Source organism: Pavona decussata, unplaced genomic scaffold (assembly GCF_977016875.1).
Source record: "Pavona decussata unplaced genomic scaffold, jaPavDecu1.1 SCAFFOLD_416, whole genome shotgun sequence".
Taxonomy (NCBI): Eukaryota; Metazoa; Cnidaria; class Anthozoa; order Scleractinia; family Agariciidae; genus Pavona; species Pavona decussata.
Window position 1 is genome coordinate 100002 of NW_028145778.1, and position 26070 is coordinate 126071.

The following is a 26070-nucleotide window of genomic DNA, read 5'->3' on the forward strand; positions in this document are numbered from 1 at the left end:
GAAAAATGCATGGCTACCCCCAATTTTCGTTTTGGATTCCAATATGCCTTCCTAAGATCTGCTTTTCCCTCATAGTAATAAACCGCACAAAAATACTTCGATAATAGTAGGCACCGTCCTTATGTAGTTTCTCTTGTTGTACCACTTGTACTCCACGTTATTCTTTTATACAAAAAAGTTTCGACTCAAACAAAGAACAGATGTACATATATAAAGACGTAAACGTGTGCTTCTAAATCGGTTAAGTTTCTGGTTATGTTATGTCTTGTTATGAGACAGAATAAATCTATGCTGGTCTGAGTTCTGATTTGTTCTATGCTGTCGTCGAGTTCCAGTTGGCCAGATCCCGCGTACCACAGAAGTTGTGACGAGCTTCTTTCTCGCGCAAGTGAGTTGCTCTTGAGCTAATCTCTCTCCCCCCCCCCCCCCCCACCCCGTTGTTATGGCCGAAATCGCCAAGTTACATGAAAAGTCGTAATCTATCATCACATTAGTTGACTTCGCGTGTGCACGTCGGATAGTGCATTAATTCTGGCATCAAGACACGATAAAGCAATGAAAAGGCACAAAACTTGCATTTTTAAATTTTATTTCCCGTGTCTTACATGTCTAGTAGCAGCCTACCACAAGCACCTCAAGTATGATGACTCCTAATGACTCCCAAGCGCGAACACTAAAAATCGAAATCGAAATCGAAAACAAGACCGCCTCAGTAGGTGGTCTTGGATAGATCGGAGCGAACTGCTGTTGCCATAGGAATTGAAATGCAAATCCTTAATCTCTTACTTGTTCCCCTGATCCCTTAACGCTTTTTTACGATTCTTTGACGAGAGTATACTCGGAATTCAAAATGATTACACGCAGATGATGTCGCCTTTAAGGTCATCAAAGTTGATGTGACCCCAAGGTTCGCTGGTCAAGTCAACCAGTTTGACATGTGCTGTTTTGCCAATAAAGGCACCGACGTCCCAGGCCTCACGGCTCATCGTTTCAGTGCACTTCCCAGTGGCCTTCTGGAAAACCTACAAATTAAAATGCTGATCTAAATAGGGTCTAAATAACAAAAGAAGGACTTTACAATCAACAAATTAAAGGATCTAAGTATACTTGAAGTTCTCACAGCAGAACAATTGAAGTAGCTACTATTAGTCCAGTATAAATAGAAAGGAAATAGAAGAAATAATCTTTAGGCTAAACACTGGCTTAAACCTTGACAGAACATTCGCTAGTTTTAAGTTAAGACAACTGATTTTCATCCAACTCGAACTCGAACTCTTATGTAATGCCATTTTGATTTATTTTTATTACTATTGCTATTTTCGTTATCAAGAATTTTTTTTTTTAAAAAAAGATAATGTCCTTATACATATTGTAACGAGACTACCATTATGAGTTGCATGAGTTTATATGCGCGAGCTAGAATGTAAAACAGTTAACGTTCACAGCGAATAGTTCGCGTGTAGTGTTAGCGTAAGATTAAGATAAGGTAAGCTTACGGGTTTTAACGGGAACGAAGGATGCAAATACAGCAGTACGTTTAATTAAGGCTCGGTGATTGTGATAAAAACATTTGGCAGTTGCTGTTGTAAAGTGGTCCGCTGCGTTTTGTTATAATATCCTTAGTTAAAGAATCTGGAGAAACCACAAGAGATGCAACTCAAAGGTATTTAACTGTTGGCGCCATACAAACAGCAATTTGTGGAATTAAAACTACATTGAGTCTCACCTCGCCGTCGATTGTCAATTCTGCACGAACTGTATCCATATCGCAACCTCCGCCAATCAGAAACGAAATGTCTTTACCCACGATCTTGAAGGGAGGGGAAGTAAGCGTTCCTTGGGGCTTGTCTCCTTGAATCGCCCCTGCTGGTGCTTCTTTGGAGGGCCTGTTCTCATATCCTCCGATCCAAAAGTCTCCCTGTTGTTTAGCGGGCTGTTGCGAGCGGTTGGATTGTCACCATAGGTAGGCTGGTTGTCAAATACTGTACCAGTCTTTGTCCAACCACTGATGCCATTTTCGAAGTCAAACGTGCACGATAATGCTACAAGAGGAAAGCTGGCGTTAAAGTGAAATATTCAATGACATCGTGCTAAGCCATATCATCCCCATAACGTAATGACCGTTATCAAATTTCGATCTTATCGATCGATGGCAGGGGAATCGATACGCTGAATGGAATAGCTCTATTAGTGTGTCTAGTATGACAAGGAGATTGGAGGTTGTTTTTTGGTCAAAACTACGTTATCAATGAAGTAAATTATTTATATTTTGAGCCCAAAATCACTTCAGACGGAAGTTATTTGATCAAGTGCCAGTTTAGACGCAAATTAAATGGAGTAGATCATAAAGTGAGTATATTTGGAAACATGGAAACTGGTTTGAGAGCCAAAAAGTCCCGGATGAGCAGCTGAAATAGTGACATTTGAAAGACCTTGAAACCGTTTGACCGCAAATAGTAACTGCTTTTTTGACGGTTGACGGTTAATTTTAGGCTGTTTGACGGCTGGTGGTTAACCCCACTGAGAACCTCGTGAAGGTCTGGAGGTCGTCAAGAGAGTGTGTCCATATCATGAAGATGTCGTCTATAAAATGCCACCATATATATGGTTGGAATGGGGCACGTAGTAATGCGTCCGTCTCAGATTTGGCGAGAAACAAATTCGAGTAATAAGGAGCTCTACCTTTTTCAGTTGTCCTTAAAAGATTTTCCTGGTTTTTATCCGCTGTGAAAATTTCAGAAGATTTCACCGAAGGAGATTGCCTAACACACAGTGGCAAACGCAGTGTTTGAGTAGTTTTAACTCACGACTCAAAGGTATTATTTTACTAGCGAGAGTTCAAGGTCACAGTTTTATTCTTGATTGTTACATTTTGGGTGCATTCAATGAGTTGGTAGAAAGAAAACAAGAGAATTGGCTTTCGCTGTGTAACATAACGGGCGCCATATTATAAGTGAAAAGCCTATGGAGCCGCCTTAAGGTCATTCCTCTGTGTTTGCAGTGCGCAACTCTACTGCGTGCAATGGCAAAATAAAAATTTCTAGGTTCATTTCTTGCTAACTACTTAATATTACCTTAATCATCTAACTAAATTTTAAGGCCGTTTTCTTCGAATTGCACATTGTGCGACTCAGACTAGTAACGTACCAGCAAGCTTATCCTCTAGTTGTGTCACTCTTTTGTCCAGAGATTCAACGGCAGACTGGAGCGCTAAGAGATTAGAAAGGAGTATTACACCTATAGCCTTTGCCGAAAGTTAGTTACACATTTCCACTTGTTTAATAGGTCTTTGCCACAATTAGCAGCCTTACTGATTAACTTAATTTTTAGCTGTACCGGGATGATCCCTAAAAATGAAAATAGAATCTTTTATTTAGCTAGAATGTTGATTTTCAGACCAGTGAAAGGCGACAAGGAATAATACAGTTCCTGTACTTCGTTTCTCGACAAAAAAGCGGGTGCTGTATAACCGTTAGAAATCATGAGAGCATAATTACATCAAGGAATTTAAGGCCGTCTAACTGCAACCGGCCGGATGACTAGGGATTTGACGCCAGTTTAAAAACTTGATTTGTATGGAAAAATATTGGAGCGTGACTGAATGGCATGGGTGCAAGTTTTCTGGGTTGTTTTTCAGAATCAGAGAATTTCCAGGTTCGCCGGTTTGAATGAAAAGCTAAGCCACAATCGCAAAACGCTAATTTTCAACGGTTTGAGGGTTTGAATACCAGTAGAGAAATCAATAGATTATGTATTGAGGTGACAAGGCCAAATAAAATTTTTGTACTTAGCTATAGTTTCTGGATAAAAATCGGGCGGGGAGAGGTGCTATATAACTGTAGCAACCTATCCTGAATCTTTTCCTCCAAAGGATCAATTGTCTCCTCGATAACTAAGGCGTTAGAAAGGAAGAAAAAAATCATCTTATTTAAATGTAAATGTCTTAACAACTGTAGTGATGATTGTAGACACTAAACCGCAGCCCAGTTGCTCGAAGCATGGTTAGCGCTAACCCGGGTTAAATACCATGACAACCTATAGGTTTTAATGCTTCTTAACCAATGGTTAGCGCTAACCATGCTTCGAGTAACTCAGCCCAGAACAACAACAACAAAAAATGAAGATAACACCTTTTTCTTAAAAAAATTCAGCTTGTAGGAGGATGACTAGTTGACTAGTTAAAAGGCGAGGCTGAGAATTTGAACACGGGACATAAGGTCTCGGTTGTTCGAAATCCGATTAACGCTAATCATTGATAAAAAATTAACTGAGGTTTTCATCTCGCTGGTTAAAATGTTTTCAAAAGCTAATTTTAAGCTAATGGTAAAGAAACCTGAAAAATCTTTATTGATGAATCATTAACTTGAACCAAAGTTTATGTTAACCAAGGATTAGCTTAGTCGTGTTTCGAACAACTGCGCCAAGGATTAGAAGCACGCGGCTCTAACAACTCGGCCACACTTCATCGCCCCCTCATTTTTATTCTTTTACTCGTGACGAGAATTAAAAGAATATTTTTTTCAAAATGAGAAGAAAAGAACCGAACGACGAAAGAAAGAATAAAAGAAAGCAAGAAAGGGGTAAAGAAATTCGACAAAATTTCATGGAAAGCTCTAGTTTGGTTGGTCTCACTTACGGGTTGTGCAACCCTTGGAACACGCCCTTCGTGCGTCTGACGCAGTAAGCATGTGCGCCAGCAGGACACTTATAATGAGAACGTAAGTAGTCTTCATGATCAGTTACGAATTAACACGTCCAGATCTAGAAAAACAATTTTGTAAGAATTTGTAAGAAAGAAAATAAGTAAATCAGGCATATCTTGGCTTGTAGTACCCTATGCCAAGAGTAAAAATACTGATTTTAAGGAAACAGAATAACAGGTACACTACATTTAATTTGACTCTGAAAAACTCTCAAGATATCTTGCTCGTCGCAGGACTGTAGGCAGGTTTCATTTGGTCGAAACACCAAATCCAAAGTAATCACTCTAACCAATCACAAAAGACGTAAATACAGCAACGAACCAATCAGAGCAGAACACGATTGGTTTTGGTTTTGCTTCTCTTTGGTTTAGAAAGTGGCACGAGCTTTGCTAACCAATCAAAACGCGTGGTGAAGCAAACGCTTAAATCCAGGCTTTACTACAGCGGAGGAGTGACGAGAAATTATGACTAATGTCCCATTCACACCAAGACTTAAGCACGTTTAAAAGCTGTTTAGTTAAACATAGTTTAAAATTGTTTCCTTCGTAAAAGCTGCTTTCGCATTTTTTTTCGAGTACAGATTTAGCACAAGTGAAAGTATTAAGTTAAGGTTTACTTGAATCCTATGTCAAAGCCAATGGTTCAGCTTTCTGTTACCAATTTTCATTTTGCTAAAACTAGTTTAATTGAACATGTTTTGTTGGTGTGATTGGGGCTTTAGTGACACACGCAGACTGGAGGGAAAAAGAGACAAGCTAGGGAAGTTTGATTATAACATAGCGTCAGTAAAGGGCGCAATTTAGTCCAAGTTCAGATGAACAAATTACAAAAGTGGCTCGTATTCACAGGCTCTTCTTTATATCAGTGGAAAGTTCCATCCATGGCTTCGAATCCGCTTTTCTGTATTGTGAACAGTCGAGCGAATATGCAAACATCGCTGTTATCGCTGAGGCACAAGGACTTAGGAACTTAATTGATGTAAACGTTCAATTTTGTTCATCCGCGACACACTTCTGGATTTTTCTGACGACTCTGTTCTAACCAAAATACAAAATGCGAAGTCTATAAATCGATTTCACGTTCATGTTAAAGGGTAGCGAGCTTGGGCTGCCAGTGTATTACCTGTTATTCGTAGATAAAAAGAAAACCCCAAAAACATAACGGAGAATCGAACTCGCGACCATCAGATCGCCACGTTTTGACCGAGCGACAATTGCCAGGTTTTGGGTTGGTAACCATCACGTGGAAAAAGAGAGAAAACCAAAGCCAATAGTGCTTCATAGGCGGCCTCACTTATGCCGCATTGTACGCTGCCTCTATGTTTTAGTCGTTCCGATCAGCGTTTGCCGGTTTAGCGTGAATTTTACTTGCAAATAACTTGCCGGTAACCGTGTAATTAATGCCTCGAGAATAACTTAATGATGTTTGGTAAAAGCTGAGCGAACGTCCCTTGCAGCGCTCAGTTGGAGAGAAAAATAACTCCCCTGATAGCCAACCACGAAACTCGCTTACTTTATGTGAGTGATGCACTTACAAGTTATTTATCGGAATTTGGCTACGTTTAGTTTTAGATTAACGTTCTGTTATCTCACAAAAACGGTAAAGAGTCATTTTAATTTTTTTTCCCTCTTGAGCAGCGAAAGTCAATGTTATGTCTTGAGGCAAAGCACATGAATGTTCATGATATAAAATTCAATAAAATCGGCATAAGAACAGCGGGGAGCATTTTGATCGGCGCGGCTTCTATCATTAGCAGCGAAAAAGGGAATCGAGAGTCAACATCAGAAACTCAATATTTTTCTAAAAAAGGAAAAAAGGGACAGAGCCGAGATAGCTATAGTGCGAATTTTACTTGAAATAACTTGCCAAAAACTGTGTAATAAATTCCTCGAGAATGAATTGTTGATGAAGATGGCTCGGACGGCACCTCACAAGTCAAGTTGTTTTTAGAGGTCCGACGCCATGAGAAGATGATAAGAGTATACGTAAATTCTCGAACGAGGCTGGAATCACTTGAAAGATCGATACTCCACACTGTTCAATTTGTTACAGACCTTTAAATCAAGGACCGGGCCAGTTCGCATGCCGATCCAGCCCAGACGGACCCACTCCAACTCAACGACAGTGTTACAGTGTCATATTATGTACTGGTATCTCGTTCAAAAATGTTCCTCGTCAGGGGTATGGAACACGGAGCTGCTGTAATCTTTCAAAAATAAATTTCAAGATCACACTTCCCTCAAAGTGTGGCCATTCAAATAAAACTATAGAACAGCATGTTCATGGCTGTGGTGCTGTTTCGTTATAGGCTATATATGGACAGCGTGGACCTAACGTTAAAACTGTGAATGGACTCCTAACAATGGTTCTATAACCATTCAAATAAACACTATTAAACGGTACTTCCCTCGGCTGTGCTGTTGTTTAAAAGGGAAAAGAAAAAATCTTTGTTATTTTTATTCATCTCCACATCACAACATAATACATCAGAAACTAGTGTAAATATAACAGAGATAGGGCCAAAGATAGTTTAACTAATAGTTAACCCTTAACATACAAGGATGGTTAAATTATCGCTTTTTGTAGGGTGAGAACGAAAGAAAAAAATGTACATTATAAAACATAAACAGACATACATAGACACAGAACAAAACTATTAATAAGGGTGATAAGAGCAAAATAATTATACCATGTTTATCTTTCTAATATTGGGAGAAGTACACTTTCAAAAGAGCTTTCTTCACTAAATTTCTCGTGAGCATTATAACAATATAAGGACAAAATTTTCGGATGTTCCGGTTCCAAATGGAGGCATCTGTAACAGCTCGGTGGAGGCGCTACGAGTTCTAACTTGTGAGTCTTTAGATGAAATCCTAAAGTATGATCATTCAAATGAAAGCTATTGAGCAGTGTGTACTTTCCTGTCGTGTTGTTTATTATATAGGCTATGGAAAGTGACACTAACTTTTGAGTCTGTGGATGTTTGACCATCCAAATGAAAGTTATTGCGTAACACGTTCCTTTGGAGCTTTTTATTATACATTTCACGTTAGTTCTAACTTCTAACATTTGTCCTTGACACTCAATTTGGCTCAAATATTTAGTAAGGTAGAGGACTTGATGGGTATCCGGAGTCCATAAACTAGAGTCCTTGATCGTAGCATTCAATTCAAGATTATTTTTTGGCTATGCTTATTGGCCGGTTAGTTGACTGAGGATTGCGAGTTTCTCTATTTAATAGACGTTTGATTAAAATACGCACAGACATGCCCTTGAAAATCGTGGCTGATTAATTTGCAATGAAACAGGTAAAATAATTTGTGTTCTCAGTGTCAGCTGGTCTCACAAAACTTTGCTACACCGCTCTATCTGGCTTATACTTTAAAACATGAAGATCTAATTGCTCTACACAAAACACCTACACTGGTACTAAAACGAAATTTAACGAAATACCATCCGATTGCAAAATGCGAATAACTCAGTGGAAACGCAAGAAGGTCCCGGCGGTGGGAAGATGTTAAGACATGAAAAAGTGGCCATGTATGTCTTCAAGTTTGCTTATATATGATGACTTTCAACATCGGAAATTCGTCGAATTGGAGAGAACACGAGAGACAAAAAGGAAATCTTATTAGATCATGGCAATAAAATAGGTTCAGAGCGCACTTTTCGTGAACGACATGCTGAAAACTCAGAGAAAACGGAAGGAGGATACTTACCGATCTTCGTGCACAGTTGTTGGTCGCTGTCTTGTTCAACTCGCCGAGGAAACTAAAATTATTTCACTCTTGATCCTGTACATCCCCTGTCTCTATGAGGCGGAGATTGAAGTCACTTTTGTTTTGCGAGCCAATCATGTCCGTTGTTTTGATAACAGTGGGTGTCCTACTGCTAGCGGCAGCAGAAAAGAAAACAAATATGTTTTTAAGGACCCTCACGCAATTGATGCCGATACAAATGTACAGTTGGAATTACCTTCCCATGTCCAGCGAGGAAGGGGAGTTGAAACGGACGGAAACACATTTACTTTATTGACGAAGGCGAAAAAAAGGAGCAGTTTTGGATTTTTGTTTATGCTCGGCACGCCGAAAGCGGTCGTGGGTGGTGGAGATTGCATGTTGGTCGCCAAAGATCGCTATGGTTGCGTCCACTGTGATCTTACCATGTTGTTTATCTCTAAAAATAATCAATTCACCCGATGAACTGATGCCGATACAAATGTACAGTTGGAATTACCTTCCCATGTCCAGCAAGGAAGGGGAGTTGAAACGGACCGAAACACATTTACTTTATTGACGATGGCGAAAAAAAGGAGCACTTTTGAATGTTTGTTGATGCTCGTTACGCCGAAAGCGGTCGTGGGTGGTGGAGATTGCATGTTGGTCGCCAAAGATCCCCATGGCTGCGTCCACTGTGATCTTACCGATCCTTACCGTGTTGTTTATCTCTAAAAATAATCAATTCACCCGATAAACTGATGCCGATACAAATGTACAGTTGGAATTACCTTCCCATCTCCAGCGAGGAAGGGGAGTTGAAACGGACCGAAACACATTTACTTTGTTGACGATGGCGAAAAAAAGTAGAATTTTTGCATGTTTGTTGATGCCCGTTACGCCGAAAGCGGTGGTGGGTGGTGGGGGTTGCACGTTGGTCGCCAGAGATCGCCATGGTTAAGGTCACCATCACTAGGAATGCGTCCACTTTGAACTTACCGTGTTATTTATCTCTAAAAGTAATTAATTCGCTCGATAAATGGGTCTAAGTGAATCAATAATTTTAAAAAGGATGCGACGACACTTTTTCACTTTCACATGTTGGTTTTAAGAGTTGTTTCATGCTTAGCGTGCGTATATCGAATTATGGATGCACGTGGGTAAAGTTCGGAGTGCACGAAGAAGCGTCAGTCGCTAGAGGCGTAGCCGACAGCAACTCTAGCTTCGTCAACAAGCTGTTGTACTGATGGTAAGAATGCCATGGTCAATGTCATGATCTTACCGTGTTCCTAAACGCTACAAAATAATTAATTCGCTGGCTTTAAGAAATTTAGGGATGTTCTATTTTGTTTCGGCTTATCCTTGTTATTGTAATTTTTCCTTTTTTGGTGCAGCAAGTTTCCATTTGTTTATTGAACCCTGAAATTTCCTTGCGTCAGTAAGGCGCGCGCTCTGATTGGCTGATACGCGCCGTGCATTTGCCCATTTGCCCGTGAGCTTAGTTTTAGCTTGGCCTCTCGCTCGTTTGATTCCATCAAGATTTATTAGAGTTTTTTAGCAGATGACCTGCGTCAAGTAGGTTAACTTGAATGTTAAATCGATCACTTTAGCAAATTTGTCTTCAGCTGTGACGTAAAGAAGTTGAAATCATCGACTCATTTGAGATCTTATGCAAGGCAAGTGAACTCGAATACGTTTACCTTCAATGCGTTGAATGTTTTGGAGGAATTTTAAATGGAATAAAGTTTGGTTCATAACTTTACTTCTAGACTGATTTGTTGTGCCCATGGATCCGGAAAAGAGAACTGGGCAAACAGAGGAGCAACTGAACAAGCCACAAACGCAAATCACGAGCAAACGAACAATCGGATGAGCAAACGGAAAGCCGAATGACCGAGTAAACGATCAAACGGTCCACTGAGAGTTCACCGGTGAAAACGAATGAACGAGCAAAAAAAACCGAGTGAACGAACTCACCGAAACCAGATGAACAGCTGAACGACCAAGTAGAGAGCTCTTTTGTTTAGGCATCACTCTACTAACTATGGTTTAGGATAGATTTTCTGATATTTTAATGCAAACCTAAAAGCACATGTCCTTTCGGAATGAGTGAGATACGAGGTGGCTTTAGTTCTCATTGATTGTTTTAATTTTCAGTACGTTATGATAATCTTATGCACGTATTGTAATGAGCTCCCAAAAAAGAAAAATATTGTAGAAACAGCATAGATTGACAAAGAACTGAAAAAAAGAAAGAAAAAAGAAAAATTCGTCGGCTCAATTGGTGTGTCATTCTCGTCAGGGGCACAGTAAACAGACTCGGTAGAGAGTTCAAGAAACGCTAAACAATGAAAAACACGCAAAGCACCGCGCGGGAAGAAATGTAAACAAAATGGCAAGGGAGAAACTTTAAATAACATCAGGGTGAATGTCTGACCACACGTTTCAAACTGCGGCACCACAGCTGGCCCAACGTGCCTGAGCTGGCAACTATCATTTTATGAAGTTTTAGGTTTCAGTACATTGATAAAACTAATAATTATTTGTACCTGAAAAGTCTGGTTGGAGGAGAAAATAACTCCCCGACTGCCAACTGTAAAACTAGCTCACTTTATGCGTGCGATGCATTTACAAATTATTTAAACCAATTTGGCTGCATTTAGTTTTATAGATTAACGTTCTATTATCCTAAAAAGCGGTAAAGAGTCATTTTAATTTATTTTTCCCTCTCAGCTAAAGTGTATGTTACGTGTTGAGGCAAAGCACATGAATGTTCATGATAAAAAATTCAATAAAATCGACATAAGAACAGCGGGGAGCATTCCACTACTGAGTAAGCCCGATATTTTTTCTCAAGCAACATAGCCGAGCTCGAGATGGCGAAATTTATTTCCTGAGTACAGTACGAATTTCGATTGCAAATAACTCGGCAAAACCTGTGTAATTTTAAATGCCTCGAGATGTAGTTGTACATGAATATTGTTCGTGACGTCATGAAGAGATTGGAATCACTTGAAAGATCGATACCCCACACTGTTCGATCGGCTCCACACTGATCGATACTCCACACTGTTCGGCGAAGGAGAGAAAACCCATTGATACAATTACACAAAACTTCAAAAAACAAGTAATTAGCTGATAGCTGACAGAAATGGCCGAAATTTTAAGCTGTCAGCTGAGAAATGGCTGAGAGTCCAGCAACCCCATGCAAGCCGTCACTGTACTTTTGGCAATGGCAGACTCATCATGGCAAATCAAGATGGTGCCAGTCGTTCGATCGTAGCGCACGATTTCGACCATCAGATAAAAACAGGGAACCGAAAACAGTAAGCTAAGCTTACGGACCCGACGTTTCTCAGACAAAACTTCTTACAGAACACCACTTGTGGTTTGTTACAGAAGACCACACGCCGGTTTTTCTTATAAAAAAACAGCCGGAGTTCGAGTTTATAGCTAGTTTATCGACTCTTGGGGTCGTGTGTTTCACCGCCACTGTATTTTACAGTTTGGTCAATTCTTCGACCCATCATTAGTTATCTTAGTTGGCTCGTGTGATCCGGCGGTACGTAAGTTTCGTCGTGTATCGAACACGTGCTTTTGATGCTATTTAACGTATTCGCGTGCTTGAACTATGATTTCTATTTACTGGCCAAGTCAGTCTGCTCGTGTGCCTTTAATATCGCGTGAATATGTACATTCGGTCAGGTTTTCGAGCTTTGCAAGTTGTTTCGGAAGTGCAGGACATCACAATGACTAAATGCACGACAAAATCACATGAAACATATATACACCTGGCGACCAACCGCTGGTCAAAGGGCCTGAGGACTCTGGGTACAAGATTGTAGGTTAAGATCAGCCGCCTCAAGACTTGCTTCGCTCGCGGCTGTCCTAATAAGGAGCTTGCTCGCAGGCAACCATTGGCATCAATCTTTCAACAGACGCTGAATCTTCATCAGCCGTTCGGTCACGCTGATGTACTCGGCCGGAATCAACAAACTCGATTTGCGTTGCATTTTTACACTGAATTTAGCTGGAATCATGGTTAAATTTGACTCCTCTACGTCAGCTGAGCTTTGTCCAACTCTTTTCGCATCACTTGATAGTGTTTCTCAGTCTTCATTCTCATTTCACCACAGTTTTGGCAAAAACACGGAACCTTCTGTCCTTGTTGAGCACGTAACTATTTATGTACGGGCGAGAAAAAAACGCACTTCATGTATTTGAAGTTTGGGAGTGAGAGACGCTCTCATTTCTTCTCGCGCGGGCATCTCGCGCCTTGCAAATTACTCGCAAGTCCCCGACAAATCAAAAAGCCACATGATTACTCAAGTACCTATTTAATAATAGAGTACAGTATATGATGAGCCAAAGTTGTACTTTTCTCTATCAATGGTTTTCCTCAACAAGGAAGATTTTAAATGATACTTTACAAAACAAAGATAAAAACAACTTAAGAAGCGCTCCCACCTCCACTAGCCTGAAGGGCTTTAACATTACTCGCGCGCACGATCATTCTCGAACAGGAAAAAAATAATGAAGAGAAAAGCTCTGGTTAAAGGGGAAGTATCATGGGGTTTTTGGTATCTTTTGTTAAAAATGATGAAACAAGACCTTCAATCAGCTGCCAAATAATCGCGAGGGCCGAAGGCCCGAGCGTTGCGAGGTTAATAAATTTGTCGGGCCGAGCCGGCCCGAGCGGAGCTAAGCCGCGTGAATTCGAGGGAAAAATATATTTATATATATCTGAGCTAATTTTCAAAAAGGTGGCTACAGAAATTGAGCACATTTTGAGACTTTCTAAGCTGAAGGAATATGCTAGTCATTAACAATACTCCAGTTACGGTTCATCACAAGAAAGTAAGGTCAGGAAATACTATGCAAGAGGAAAGAAGGGCTTTTCTTTGGAATTAGACGTGACATTGACACCTGAATGAAATGAGACATGACCTGTGATCCGACTAAACAAGTGTGACACTTGGTAATTATTAACGGCGCCAACGCATCTTAAATCTCAACCAAAATCCGGTATTTAAGCGCTCAAGTCTCGCCTTCCACAAAAGAATCGGCTTAATCGTGGCAAGACAGCGTTTTAAATTGATTTTCCGTCTTCATTATAAATTCAAGACGTAATGGGAATCACGCCGATCGAACATCTGGTAATTCTTTATGTCATTGAGTCCGGAAATCCGACCAAAATCGCACCTCTCGACTAATAGATGACTAGCCTAACAACGCTACAGTTATAACGGCGAAAAATAATCGAATAGCTTTTCATACTCACGCTTTTTGAAGAGAAAATCCTTGCTTATTCTTGCTTGTGTTTTCCATATCAGCTTAAGTCCAGGATGTTGAAATCAACATTTGAAAAGGGAAGGGTTCGCGCCCTTTTCTACCACAAAAATTTACTAAGTCTTTGGCTGGGTCAAAAATTCGCGGAAATTTCACGTTGCCCGAAAAGAAATCATCCCAAAGACCTCCGTTTTAAAGCCAAAGACTGTCGCCTCCTCAAGCAAAGCACACAACATGCTATCCTTTATAGTTCAGGCCCGAGTAACTGAAAGTTACCCGTTTAGCTCAAAAAGAGAACTAAAAGAGGGAGCATATTAGACGAGGCAGGACGCTGCACTCGTAAGTCTTCTGGCATCACTAGACTTAATGATGTCTCCAGGAAAACTTTGCTTCAGGAAGCCAAACGAAACGCTAGCTCTAATGACTTAGTTCTGAGCTCATAGCGCGCGCCCAATTCAAAGCCAAATCGTTGTGCGGTTAGAAGACGTTTGAGAGAGAGTGGGGCTAGGTTAACAAATCAGGTAGGGAGGGGGGGGGGGGGGCTAGGAGAAAAATATTTTGGTTTTTTAAATATTTGCTAATGACCATTGTAATCTATTAACTTACTGGTGTGAAATTCAGTAGGAAACGCTAAAAGATAAATAAATAAATAAATAAATAAATATCTTAAGAAAAGTTAACAAAAACGTCAATTTCTGTAGCCACCTTCTGGAAAATCAGCTCAGATATATATGTTAATTGCTGCCGCAGCGAGGGAGCCTGAAGCGACCGAGCAAGACAGCAACTCTAATCGGCACAGAAATATACTTATGGGGCCTTGCGAGAGCTTTCTTGCAAAATGCAAAGGATTGTGGTCGCGCAAAGATCAAAGGAAAAAGGAATTGTGGTTAATTTTGTGGGCACCACAATGCAACGCGCTGCTTTGCTTTTTCCAGTTTCGAACAGAGCAAGGGAGGGGAGAGAAATCAAGGTGAGTATTTTTCGTCGTTTTGAATGTCCCTGATTTTGCGGAATGTTTCTACTTCGCTTATATTTTCTAAACTGAATCTCTTTTAATTTCAGAACGCAATATATTTGCAATTTCAGCGTCAGGTATATCCTCGAGAACCCTCGAGGTAAAAGTGAAGGCAAATTCTTGAAAGTTGTGTTGTTGATTACGTAAGCTTATCTGCGTTGATTATTTCCAACTTTGTTCATTTTTAAATACAAAACGTAGGCACTCAAGCTACGTACTCACACTATAATTTGAACACTACCTCATGCGAAAAGTAAATAATGCATACAAGGACTGTATTTGTAGAAGAATCATTCATGTTTAGCCATGTTTCAGAACCCTCGAAGCCGTCCGCGCCGAAATCGCTGAGACAGCGTATTTAATTCCAATCGTGCAATCTTCTGATTATATTTTTTTCAGCAGGGCAAAACTGCATTTTAGCTCATCTTAAGTCATGAATATGTGAATAACATACGCATTTCAAATGTTTTACTGGATGTTAGTCGTTTCCAATGACATGCTTGACATGTAAACAACATTTTATTTTCTATCAGATTTTTATTTACGCGAATCATTGTATTCACTGCAGGGTCAGTAAACTTTAGTTTTCCATTGCTTCGTTTGGTGTGAATTTTCACACTTCGTTCTAAACTTGATCACTTGGTGCATGTTTATACGCCTCGTTCCAAACTTGATCTCTTGGTGTATGTTTATACGCCCCGTAAAACAAAAGTTAGATTCATTATCTTACCAAATAAACAAGTGCAACAGGAAACAACATTTCAAATGTCCGATATTTTTAGCCTTGTATGTAGCTGTTTCACAGGTTTTATGTAATCACTCTAATAGAGGGCGTTTTAGAAACGCTCACTACTTAGTAACAGTAAGTATAACTCAGAAGTCTGTTCCACCGTTAAGTAAAATCACACTACAATTTATTGTATATTTACATGTAACAGTTTCAAACAAATACAATTGTAAGTTCTGTTTCCTTTGTACTTTCAACATGTCATTAAATACACATTTCCGTTGTTTTACACGTTTCTTGTCATCACTGTGTTTTCCGGTTTCAAATGAGCACCATGGGTCATTTTCAACTCTTTCAACCTCCCCTTCTTATTCTCATCATAACAGCAGTCACCTGCCTCCCCAAGGCAGCATTCACTGCCGTTCCGGTATACTAGTATATATTTCGTTGAAGGTGTCCGCACTGTTGCCTGCAACAGTGATAAACAAAGTATGAATGATGTCACACTGTCTGACGTCGTCTGGAGCAAAATTTGCATACATCGGGAAAGTTTGCGCGCTGGATCAAATTTCAACTGCAATGTTTATCAATATTCACTGGATACAGAACTATCTCTCCAGAATCTTTTCCTTTTTTTCCTGAAATCTTTTGTGTGAAAGATTGCATTGAAGAAATTACACGTTTTGTGACCGCCGTAAAATAATATTCTATGGGAAGTAAATTCATCGAACACGACAGCGCTTCAAGCACGTTGTACATTTCGTCTCGTCAGAAATAGATTTTCAACTGCAAATTAAACTAGTCTGTGGAACCTCGAAAAGACCATGCTCATCAAAATAGTTGCTATGTTCAGAAACCTTTTAATCTCCTCATTTGATGCTACAATACGAGTAAAGAGAGCTTTCCACCCGGCCCCAGCTTCGCGAGGGTTTGCAAGTCACGTATTCTCGGTTTTCACTGTCACGCCATTGAAAAAAAAAATCGAAACCATTCCATGAATAAAGTCAAGAAATTGACTTGGTATAGAGGATAAATAAACAAGGCATCTGTCCAAGTCTGAGGTCTGTGCGGCATTCCGTACTCGAGTTATTTGACAAAATGTTCCACATAAATTTATAGAGCTTAGTATGGAGACGCCATGTTTGTGTCCCTCTGAGGGGCACAAACATGGCGGCCGGAAATACGAAAAAACATCTGGAGTTCACTTTTGCCCGAAAAGAGGTTAGTTTGCCCTTGTGAATTTTGGAATGTTTAGATTAATATTTCTCCTCAAACTTAAATTGTTTAGAATGCTGAAAATCACCCGAAGAGTCATTCTTAAGATACGGAAAAGCTCTGTCACAGCCGGTCCTCCTTATGTCACGCACGATGGAAACTCGGAAATTGAAACTGTTCTATTTTCAAAAGGAAGCACGACATGGAGCTAAGAAATTGTGAACAGACATATTTTTAGGTAATCTTTCCTTGAATGAAGGTAAAAATTTTGTAGGCCTCCCAGTTTTGAATTCTAGAATTTGGTGACGTCACGTGAAAACCGAGAATTTCTACATGTTAAGTCGTAATCTATCATCACATTAGTTCGCGTGTGCGCACCGGATAGTGCAATTTTTTTTTTTACGCCCATTTCAAGATGGCGGATAGTTACCGTGACAGACTGGTAACTAGCAAGTCAAGTAGAGTAACACAACATTACTTCCGGTAAATTCGCGATCGCTTTCGCATGTTTCCACGGCTTCTCAAGACGTTGTTTTTACCTGTTTTTACACTGAGACACCAGACATCATTAGCGAAATGTAACTTTAATGAGCTGAGATCAATTAAAGTGCGGATAACCTTGTGAAGAATACTTCTCAAATCGCCTCCGAACATTTTTATAGTCTTTAGTGTATCGAGCCCCTTTATACGGCTAACCCAACCTCTACTACCTTTAAAAAATATGTCTCGAACTTTTATAGTGTCACCATTCCTTGAGTACAGTTCAAAGCTCAGAAGACATTTTTCTGGTGGGCGTAAAACGAAATCGATTTTCATATTACGCCCACTTTTACATGAAAAAAGTGCGATCGTTCGTTGGGAAGCTGGTAACTAAGAGATATGTAAGTTTTGGCGGCAAAATTGTTTTCATTTCGCGGTAATTTGTCACCCTCGTGGAAAATTCGTCTATTTCTCTGTTTACACTAGTTTTCTGTGCGATCGATTGGACATGGCGTTATCAGTTGACAAGTGGGTGTCAGTAAAGCTGTACCTTATACAGCTAGACATAAAACATGATTAAACCAATACTTTATAGAGTAATGATACACTTCCACTTAAGGCTGATGGTCTGTTTTTAGTGGTGCCTCTCACTTCCATGAAGAAATTGGAGGAGAGCTAACCAGTACAGGTTTGTATACATGCAATTATTAAAATAATACAAAAATAAAAAATAATGATAAAAAAAATAATAACAATAAATGAATAAATTAATGCCACAAATGTGAATCATGGCTGCCCCTAATGACTTTCCAGCACCATTTTATAACCAACTGGCAGGATGCTGACCAATGAAGGCTATTTACAAACTGTAGAGTAGTTGAATTTGAGACTATGGAAGAAAAATCCAGATAGTGGCAGGGTGGAGGATTTGACCCCTAGTGGGCTAACTAATAGGCCACGCCTAGTTATTAGTAGGCTTCCCATTGAGAAGTATTCTAGTTACTATAACAAACAAAAATAATAGTGCCCATGTTTGCATGAGGTATGTGACAGTTGTAATTTTGCACAGATAAACAAAGTCAATATCTCCAAATATGCTATTTTATTCTCCACTTCAGTAAAGTGTACAATGTGCCAACATGTCAGCAGCAGAACAATCACCATGTTAAATAACAGTATCGACATACAGGTCGATGTAACAGTTAACTTGCACTTTTCAATAACAGGTGGAATCTGAAATACAAAACACTGCATGAGCAGATGGTTGCATTTTTTCCTGCCATCAATCAAACAAAGTGGATCAAAATCCACCAATCACCGTGCACGAGCGTGACCTATTGATCCTGTTACTTTGTTTCTAAAGCTTCCTGTGCAGTCATTGACGGTAGCGAAAAATGCAACTGTCGGCAGTGATTTCAATTTCGGATTTGGCATGTTATAGCAAAGCACAGTAATCAACAATGATGGGTTATGCATAAGGGATTTGTGTCAATCATCAAGAATTTTGGTCATATTTATGCAAGCAGTAACTACATTTTAATATTAAAAATTTATTCAATTTTCTTATTTACAAAAACGTTTCCTATCAAATTAGCCTCTTAACCATCACCATACATAGTCAAATGGAATTATCTTTTCTTATTATAAAATAGGGGTCCTCCCAATCACTGGTTGAAGCACTTGATAATATACAGACAAAAATTCTTGATGGGGACAATCGATGCTTCTGCGAAAGGTTAGGAAGTCATGAATTTGCAATATGTCTCACAGAGATCATATTAGATTGTGTTTGCGTGTGCCCACAATACCTATTGTGCTTGGTGTTGTACACAGGTGTAATGAGCTGACCAGGGCTGAGAAAGACCAATTTGTTGGTAAATGGCCCAAAGTCCTCACATTCCATTTAAAAAGGTAGGTTTTTTTCGAAGAATTGGTTTTGAAAGTTACATAATTTTGTGGAGATATTTGTCTTAGCTTCTTGTATTTAATACCTGAACTCTAAAGACAAGGGATCCTTTTTTCCCTAATATTTGCGATAATATATTGCAGATTTGAGAGAACAGGAATTAACAAATTGAGGAAGAAATTGATATACCCTGCATGGTTTGACTGCTTACTATTGAATGAGCCATCAAAGGTATGATTATTTTTGATACAATAAGAAAGTAAAATATAATTTTGTTAGAAAAGCTGTAAGTAGTGACATACCCTAATTATTGTCTGCACTATCATTACTGGTATATAGCTTTATTTTAAGAATATTAGTATTATAGCTGACCCTCCGCCAATGCACAGCTCCCGTAAGTGGACACCTCTCAAAAGCAGACACCTGTGCTTGGTCCCAAAGGTGTCCGCTTATGGGAGGTGTTCACTTATGGGAAGTTTGATTGTAGTAATTTTGATCTCTACAAATAAACTGGGTTGACATTCAAAAAGGAAAAGTGATGAAATAGTCCACTTAGCTTTGTTGACCAGCTGATACAGGTATGAACAGGAAAAACTTGGCTAACACAACGATCATACTTTATTCAGGCTGTCGGCCATGTTTTTTACACACAACTCACACTCGTTCCCACGCGCAACACCGCTGACCAATTACAGCAGTCCTACCAACAGCTTGAAAGAAATACTCCCTTGTATTTATTTTGGTTGGTTGTTTAACTGTAACTCTATAGAAAAGATGTATAAATTCATACTTTCCTTATTTCCATGGTAACATTTGTGAAAGTTTTGGGATAACCTGAAACAGGCCACTAGCTGATGAAACACTTGCCTTCTGTTCATGTTTTCCACAACTTCCACTTGCCATATCCATCCCCATTTATAGAAATTGATTCAGGTTAGAATTAACAACATTACAGTCTGCAGGCTCTCTGACAGTGACCATCTCTTTTAGCCAACCACTTTTCCTGACATTAAATAGGAGGTTGCCTATACCAGTATTTGAGAGGTTCCACTGTATTACCATTTAAATGTTTATCTAAGAAAGGGTACACAACTATAGAAATGGTTAAGATTATGCCTTCTCTAATTGTTTATACTATAATTTTTTGCTTACATAGAACAGCAATATGTACGAGTTGCAAAGTGTTGTTGTACATAGTGGTAAGTAAGTGCAAATGTGGCCACCATTATAGCTACTGCAAGGTGGACCAGAGGTGGTTCTGTATGAATGATGAAGTGGTATGTTAAAGCCATACATACAGTTTCTTACTTTTACATTTTTTGCAGGTTTCTTGTGTATCACATAACGAAGCTCTTGGGCAAGAGGCTTATCTTCTTTTTACGTCCTTCAAAATAATCGTGATACAAAAGAGATTAGCCTTTATTTAAAAGGAGGGATCCCAGCCTAAAAAGATGTGCCTGTGTGTAGGGGGTGAGGGGTTTGGGGGGGGGGGGGCATCGGTACAATTTAGGGACAGGACGATCAATAATTTTGCCAACAATAGAACAAGGCCAATATCCTGCCATCTTGACCTAAGCTTGGCCAATAAAAGATTTATTATATGCATCCATGAGTGCACGGGTAACAGGTAATCCTAAGTGGGCAAGATGGCTCCATCTTCATCAGGCGAGTAGCCAATCAGAGCACAGGATTCACTTCATCTTGCAAGCGATGCAATAAAATTCCAAATTATACAGTTATATAGTTATTGTGGGTTCCAAAGGGGGGTGACAAGTTAGAAACAAGATCAGAATAACAGCCAGCATTAATTACTTTGTTAGTTATTAGCAGGCAGACGGTGTACACCAGAAAAATGTGGAAGAGGAAGCAACTCAAAATGGAGTCTGCTTCAATGGACAATCAGTGCTTGACCCCAATGTTCATTAGATTTAACCACACCATCACTAGACCCAACAGACATTACAGACAACAGCAGTCAAGTTGACAGTATTGATGAAATGCATCCAATTCATCCCATAGCAGAAGGTCTTTAGACAAAGGTCTATGAAGTGTGCAATGACATTGTTTCAAAATTAAAGAGTGGGGATGAAAATTTTATTGTGGGAGTCAGCTAGTTTGTTTCAAGGTATGAAAAACTCAAAGAAGGGAGTACCTGTAGCGTGATACCTCGAATTGCGTCTGCGCTACATACTTTTGCAAGCCGTCACCTTAACAGATTCCAGACTACAACCAAAAAAAAAGGATTGGAAAAAGAAGAAAGCTAGGTGCAATCTACAGTAACAGGCCAGAGAAGAAAGGGGATTTCCTGAAGGATGAAGAAAACTCGAGCAGACTGACCTCCAAAACCATTTACAAGAAAGGCTGAGGATGAGGGCAATGACAGTGATGAATTTGATCGGTTTAGTCTTAGATTTCGTGTCAGGAAACGACCAAAGGTACAGAAAAGAAAGTATGATCTTGCAAGTAACATTGCAAAAAATCAGCAAAATTCTGGAAAGTGTTAACAATTTAGGCAAGTGGTTGAGCTTAAAGAATCCCAAGTAAGAGGATGTGACTGTGATTAACAAGGTTAAAGGAACACACATTCAATTACAAACAGCATTTGAGGGAGTTTGGGAGAATTTGAAAGTTTATGCAAGGCAAAGGGGTACCCAAACTCCCTCAAGTGTCTGCATCAGTCTATGTAAACACATGCACAATTTTCTATTTACAAGTTTTGTGATTGGTTGCTTTTTGCATACCTTGATTGCACTTGATTACCCTCTGTATAAGCAGCTGTCCGTATTGAAACGAGCCGTACAAACTTGTACTCTCCAGAGTTCAACATTTATGTCTTAATTCATTTCCAGTCCCTTTTCTTGTAATCTTTCATGCCCAGTTTTCTCGTTAGTTTCCGCGGGCCCAAAAAGTGGGCGTAAAATGAAAATCGATTTCGTTTTACGCCCACCAGAAAAATGTCTTCTGAGCTTTGAACTGCACTCGAGGAATGGTGACATTATAAAAGTTCGAGACATATTTTTTAAAGGTAGTAGAGGTTGGGTTAGCCGTAGAAAGGGGCTCGATACACTAAAGACTATAAAATGTTCGGAGGCGATTTGAGAAGTATTCTTCACAAGGTTATCCGCACTTTAATTGATCTCAGCTCATTGAAGTTACATTTCGCTAATGATGTCTGGTGTCTCAGTGTAAAAACAGGCAAAAACAACGTCTTGAGAAGCCATGGAAACACGCGAATTTACCGGAAGTAATGTTGTGTTACTCTACTTGACTTGCTAGTTACCAGTCTGTCACGGTAACTGTCCGCCATCTTGAAATGGGCGTAAAAAAAAAAATTGCCCGGATAGTGCATTAATTCTTGCATCAAGACATGATAAAGCAATGGAAAAGCACAAAACTTGCATTTGAAATTTTATTTCCCATGTCTTACATGTCTAGTAGCAGCCTACCACAAGCACCACAAGTACGATGACTCCTAATGACTCCCAAGCGCCAACAGTAAAAGGCCCGAAATCGATCTAAACAAGACCGCCTCAGTAGGTGGTCTTGGATAGATCGGAACGAACTGCTGTTGCCATAGGAATTGAAATGCAAATCCTTAATCTTTTACTTGTTCCCCTGATCCCTTAACGCTTTTTTACGATTCTTTGACGAGAGTAAACTCGGAATTCAGAATGATTACAAGCAGATGATGTCGCCTTTAAGGTCATCAAAGTTGATGTGACCCCAATGTACGGTGCTCGAGTCAACCAGTTTGACATGTGCTGTTTTGCCAATGTAGGCACCGACGTCCCAGGCCTCACGGCTCATCGTTTCAGTGCACTTCCCAGTGGTAGTTCTGACAATCTACAATTTAAAATCTGAGGTAAATAGGGTCAAAATAATAAAAGAAGGACATTGCAATTGACAAATTATAGATGCTAAGTATACTTGAAGTTCTTACAGCAAAACAATTGAATTAGGTATTAGTCCAATATAGATAGAAAAGAAAGAGAAGAAATAATCTTGACAGAACATTCGCTAGTTTTAAGTTAAGACAAATGATTTTCATCCAACTCGAACTATAACTCTTATGTCCAAGAATTGTTTTTTAAAAAGATACTATCCTTATACATATTGTAATGAGACTACATGAAGTTTATGTGCGCGAGCTAGAATGTAAAACAGTTCACTGCGAATAGTTGGCGTGTAGTGTCATGAGCGTAAGATTAAGATAAGGTAAGCTTACGGGTTTTAACGGGAGATCAACGAAAGATGCAAATACAGCAGTACGTTTAATTAAGGCTCGGTGATTGTGATAAAAACATTTGGCAGTTGCTGTTGTAAAGTGGTCCGCTACGTTTTGTTATAATATCGTTAGTTAAAGAATCTGAAGAAACCACAAGAGATGCGACTCAAAGGTATTTAACTGTTGACGCCATACAAACAGCAATTTGTGGAATCAGTAAAACTACATTGAGTCTCACCTCGCCGTCGATTGTCAATTCTGCACGAACTGTATTCATATCGCAACCTCCGCCAATTAGAAACGAAATGTGTTTACCCACGATCTTGAAGGGAGGCGAAGTAAGCGTTCCTTGGGGCTTGTCTCCTTGAATCGCCCCTGCTGGTGCTTCTTTGGAGGGCCTGTTCTCATATCCTCCGATCTAAAAGTCTCCCTGTTGTTTGGCGGGCTGACCTCTGTTGCGAGCTGTTGGATTGTCACCATAGGTAGGCTGGTTGTCAAATGCTGTACCAGTCTTTGTCCAACCACCGATGCCATTTTCGAAGTCAAACGTGCACGGTGCTACAAGAAGAAGGCTGTCGTGAGTTATAGATCGTGTACCTCAGGTATTTCTACCCATGAAGTAACAAAGTTAAAATGGTAACATGATGAGTTATAGATTGTATACCTCAGGTATTTCTACCCATACTAACAACGTTAAAATGGTGACGTGATGAGTTATAGATTGTATAGCTCAGGTATTTGTAGTTATGAGGTAACAAAATTAGAAAATGATGTGATATGGTGAGTTATACATTGTCTGATAAATCATGCGAGGATATACATCATCAGTTTCTTCCTGTGGAAGTTCAACTTCTCAAAGGTCCAGGTGATCTGATAAGGAGGTACTCTTGCACCGGCAATGATATCTTGGGCCAGCAATATAATACCCATTCCACAACTTCCACTGCCAGCAGTCTTAAGCTTCCCATCGAGATTTTGCCGTGGAATAGAAATCCGCTTATGCCGCAATGAGGATAGCTGACTGGGCACGATGGCATTGAGGATTTTTGCAGATGGGAACATACCTAATCGAAGAAAAATATGTGTATCTCACAGAGGAAAAAGGCTAGGATGCCTATATCTTCTTTTTAGTTTAAACTAATCCTAACTGCCCCCACCCTGACCGTTATGAAAAATACTGAAAGGAGGACATAAAATTTACAGGTTAAATTTTCTTTTCAGTGACTTTAATCATGTCAATAAGCATATATATGAGCGTTAAATCCCCGCTTTTTCCCGGTGGTCGGGGGGGGGGGGGGGGGGGAGAGATTTCAAATGACTGGTGCGTTAAACGTTTGTATGCAACAAGACATTCGATAGTAAGTTTCGTCGCTTTAAGCAGCTCGTGATCTGTTACGTTTCACTCAGAGATACAAGTTTAATCTAGTGGACATTAAAACTACAAAGATTAATTAGGAGGGAAGCATAATGTAAAACTGATAAAATAATTATCTAGCTTAATGCTAAAAGGTGTGATACATTTCCTGGTATAATTTTGTTCTGAATCCAAGTGGGTAAACACAATAAGATAGTCAGAGTTTGGGACGCAAGGCGGCCTTTATTAACAGTTAACACGAGAAAATGCAACCAAGCTACGAATGTCGTCCGATAATATGAAATAGCTGTAAAGTATTCCTCCTATGGACGGTGGATTTCCAACTGAGTTAACATTCTAACTTTAAAGAGAAATAGGTAGTAGGTACGGAAACTGAATATATCTTTAAAAAAGTCACATTCATGCAGTCCAAATTTTGTATCCTAACGCTGGGTCTGGCTCCTTTCTTGGAGTAGACGTGACTTATAATCTGTTTCAATTCTAGTTGAGATAATTATCAGGCTTTTATAGGTGGATTAGATTAGCTCGACCCAGGATGTAACAAAGTGGTTTCCTAAGAATTGAAGGGTAAAAAGTGACTTTGAAATGTTGTGCTGATGCCTACTTAGAACCGAAAACGTGTCATTCCACGTGAGGGTTTATTTTTAAGGATTTCCCTTGCTGCGGGCTGTCAAGTATAAATACACATTAACTTTATACTACGGTCAGTCACAACATTCATGATCCAACTGATTCTTTGCAATGTGAAGTCATTTTTACCTACCTTCAAAGCAACTGCTGGTACGTTCAATCTCTGCGGCTATTCTGTCGATTAGGTTCTTAACCTTTTCTTCCTGTTTCTTAACCTCGTCGTTTTGTTTGCAAATCGCATCAATGACTTCCTTTTCAGCGGGGGTAGCTGCAAGAAATGTTTTTGGTAACACTCCGAATACATTATTTAACACCACGAGAAAAAATGTTATTTTAGTCATTGACAACTCTGGAGGAGAACTTTCGATAATTACAATTATCACGCTTTTGTAATACTTTTGGTTTTTCAGCCGATAAGAGACTAAACGACACATTCCATGTTTGTTTGTTTTAAAATCCCTTTCTTTATATTCAACAGTCAATTAACTGTTGCTTAACAACAATTAACTTTCCACTCCTTGAGTACTCCTAATCCCCTCCCCGTCTTGACCTCTTTTTTTTTTTTTTTCCAAAATCCTGGTTGAAAAGCTTCACAATTAACCAAGCCTGAGTTTCCCTGAGCTATGAGAAATAACAAACCTTTCAAAGGAACCGAGCTTAAACATTGAAACTTTTTCGGGCAAAAGAACAGCGGAATTGAACGATTCTTGATGCATACATTCAAAAACTTTCGTCCTCATAACTTAAAAACGTTGTCTATTGTAACGATGGCATCGTTTTTAATTATTA

The 26070-nt window shown here is 39.5% G+C and overlaps 1 protein-coding gene and 1 pseudogene across 2 annotated transcripts; one reads left to right on the plus strand and one right to left on the minus strand.

Annotated features, from left to right (window-relative positions):
• Positions 1–596: 596 nt before the first annotated feature.
• On the minus strand, positions 597–25622 carry LOC146450879 (uncharacterized; annotated as a pseudogene). Its single transcript, XR_014860163.1, has 6 exons — positions 25415–25622; positions 24097–24340; positions 23515–23848; positions 22735–22894; positions 1727–2042; positions 597–1022 (listed from the first exon to the last, which is right to left on the minus strand). The product of XR_014860163.1 is annotated as an uncharacterized LOC146450879 (transcript).
• On the plus strand, positions 17784–20258 carry LOC146450880 (uncharacterized). The gene is made up of 5 exons (XM_085099826.1): positions 17784–17833; positions 18264–18334; positions 18798–19056; positions 19195–19282; positions 20208–20258. The coding sequence occupies exons 3-5, from the start codon at positions 18905–18907 to the stop codon at positions 20256–20258; spliced, it is 291 nt and encodes a 96-aa protein (XP_084955952.1). The 5' UTR covers positions 17784–17833; positions 18264–18334; positions 18798–18904.
• Positions 25623–26070: the final 448 nt, after the last annotated feature.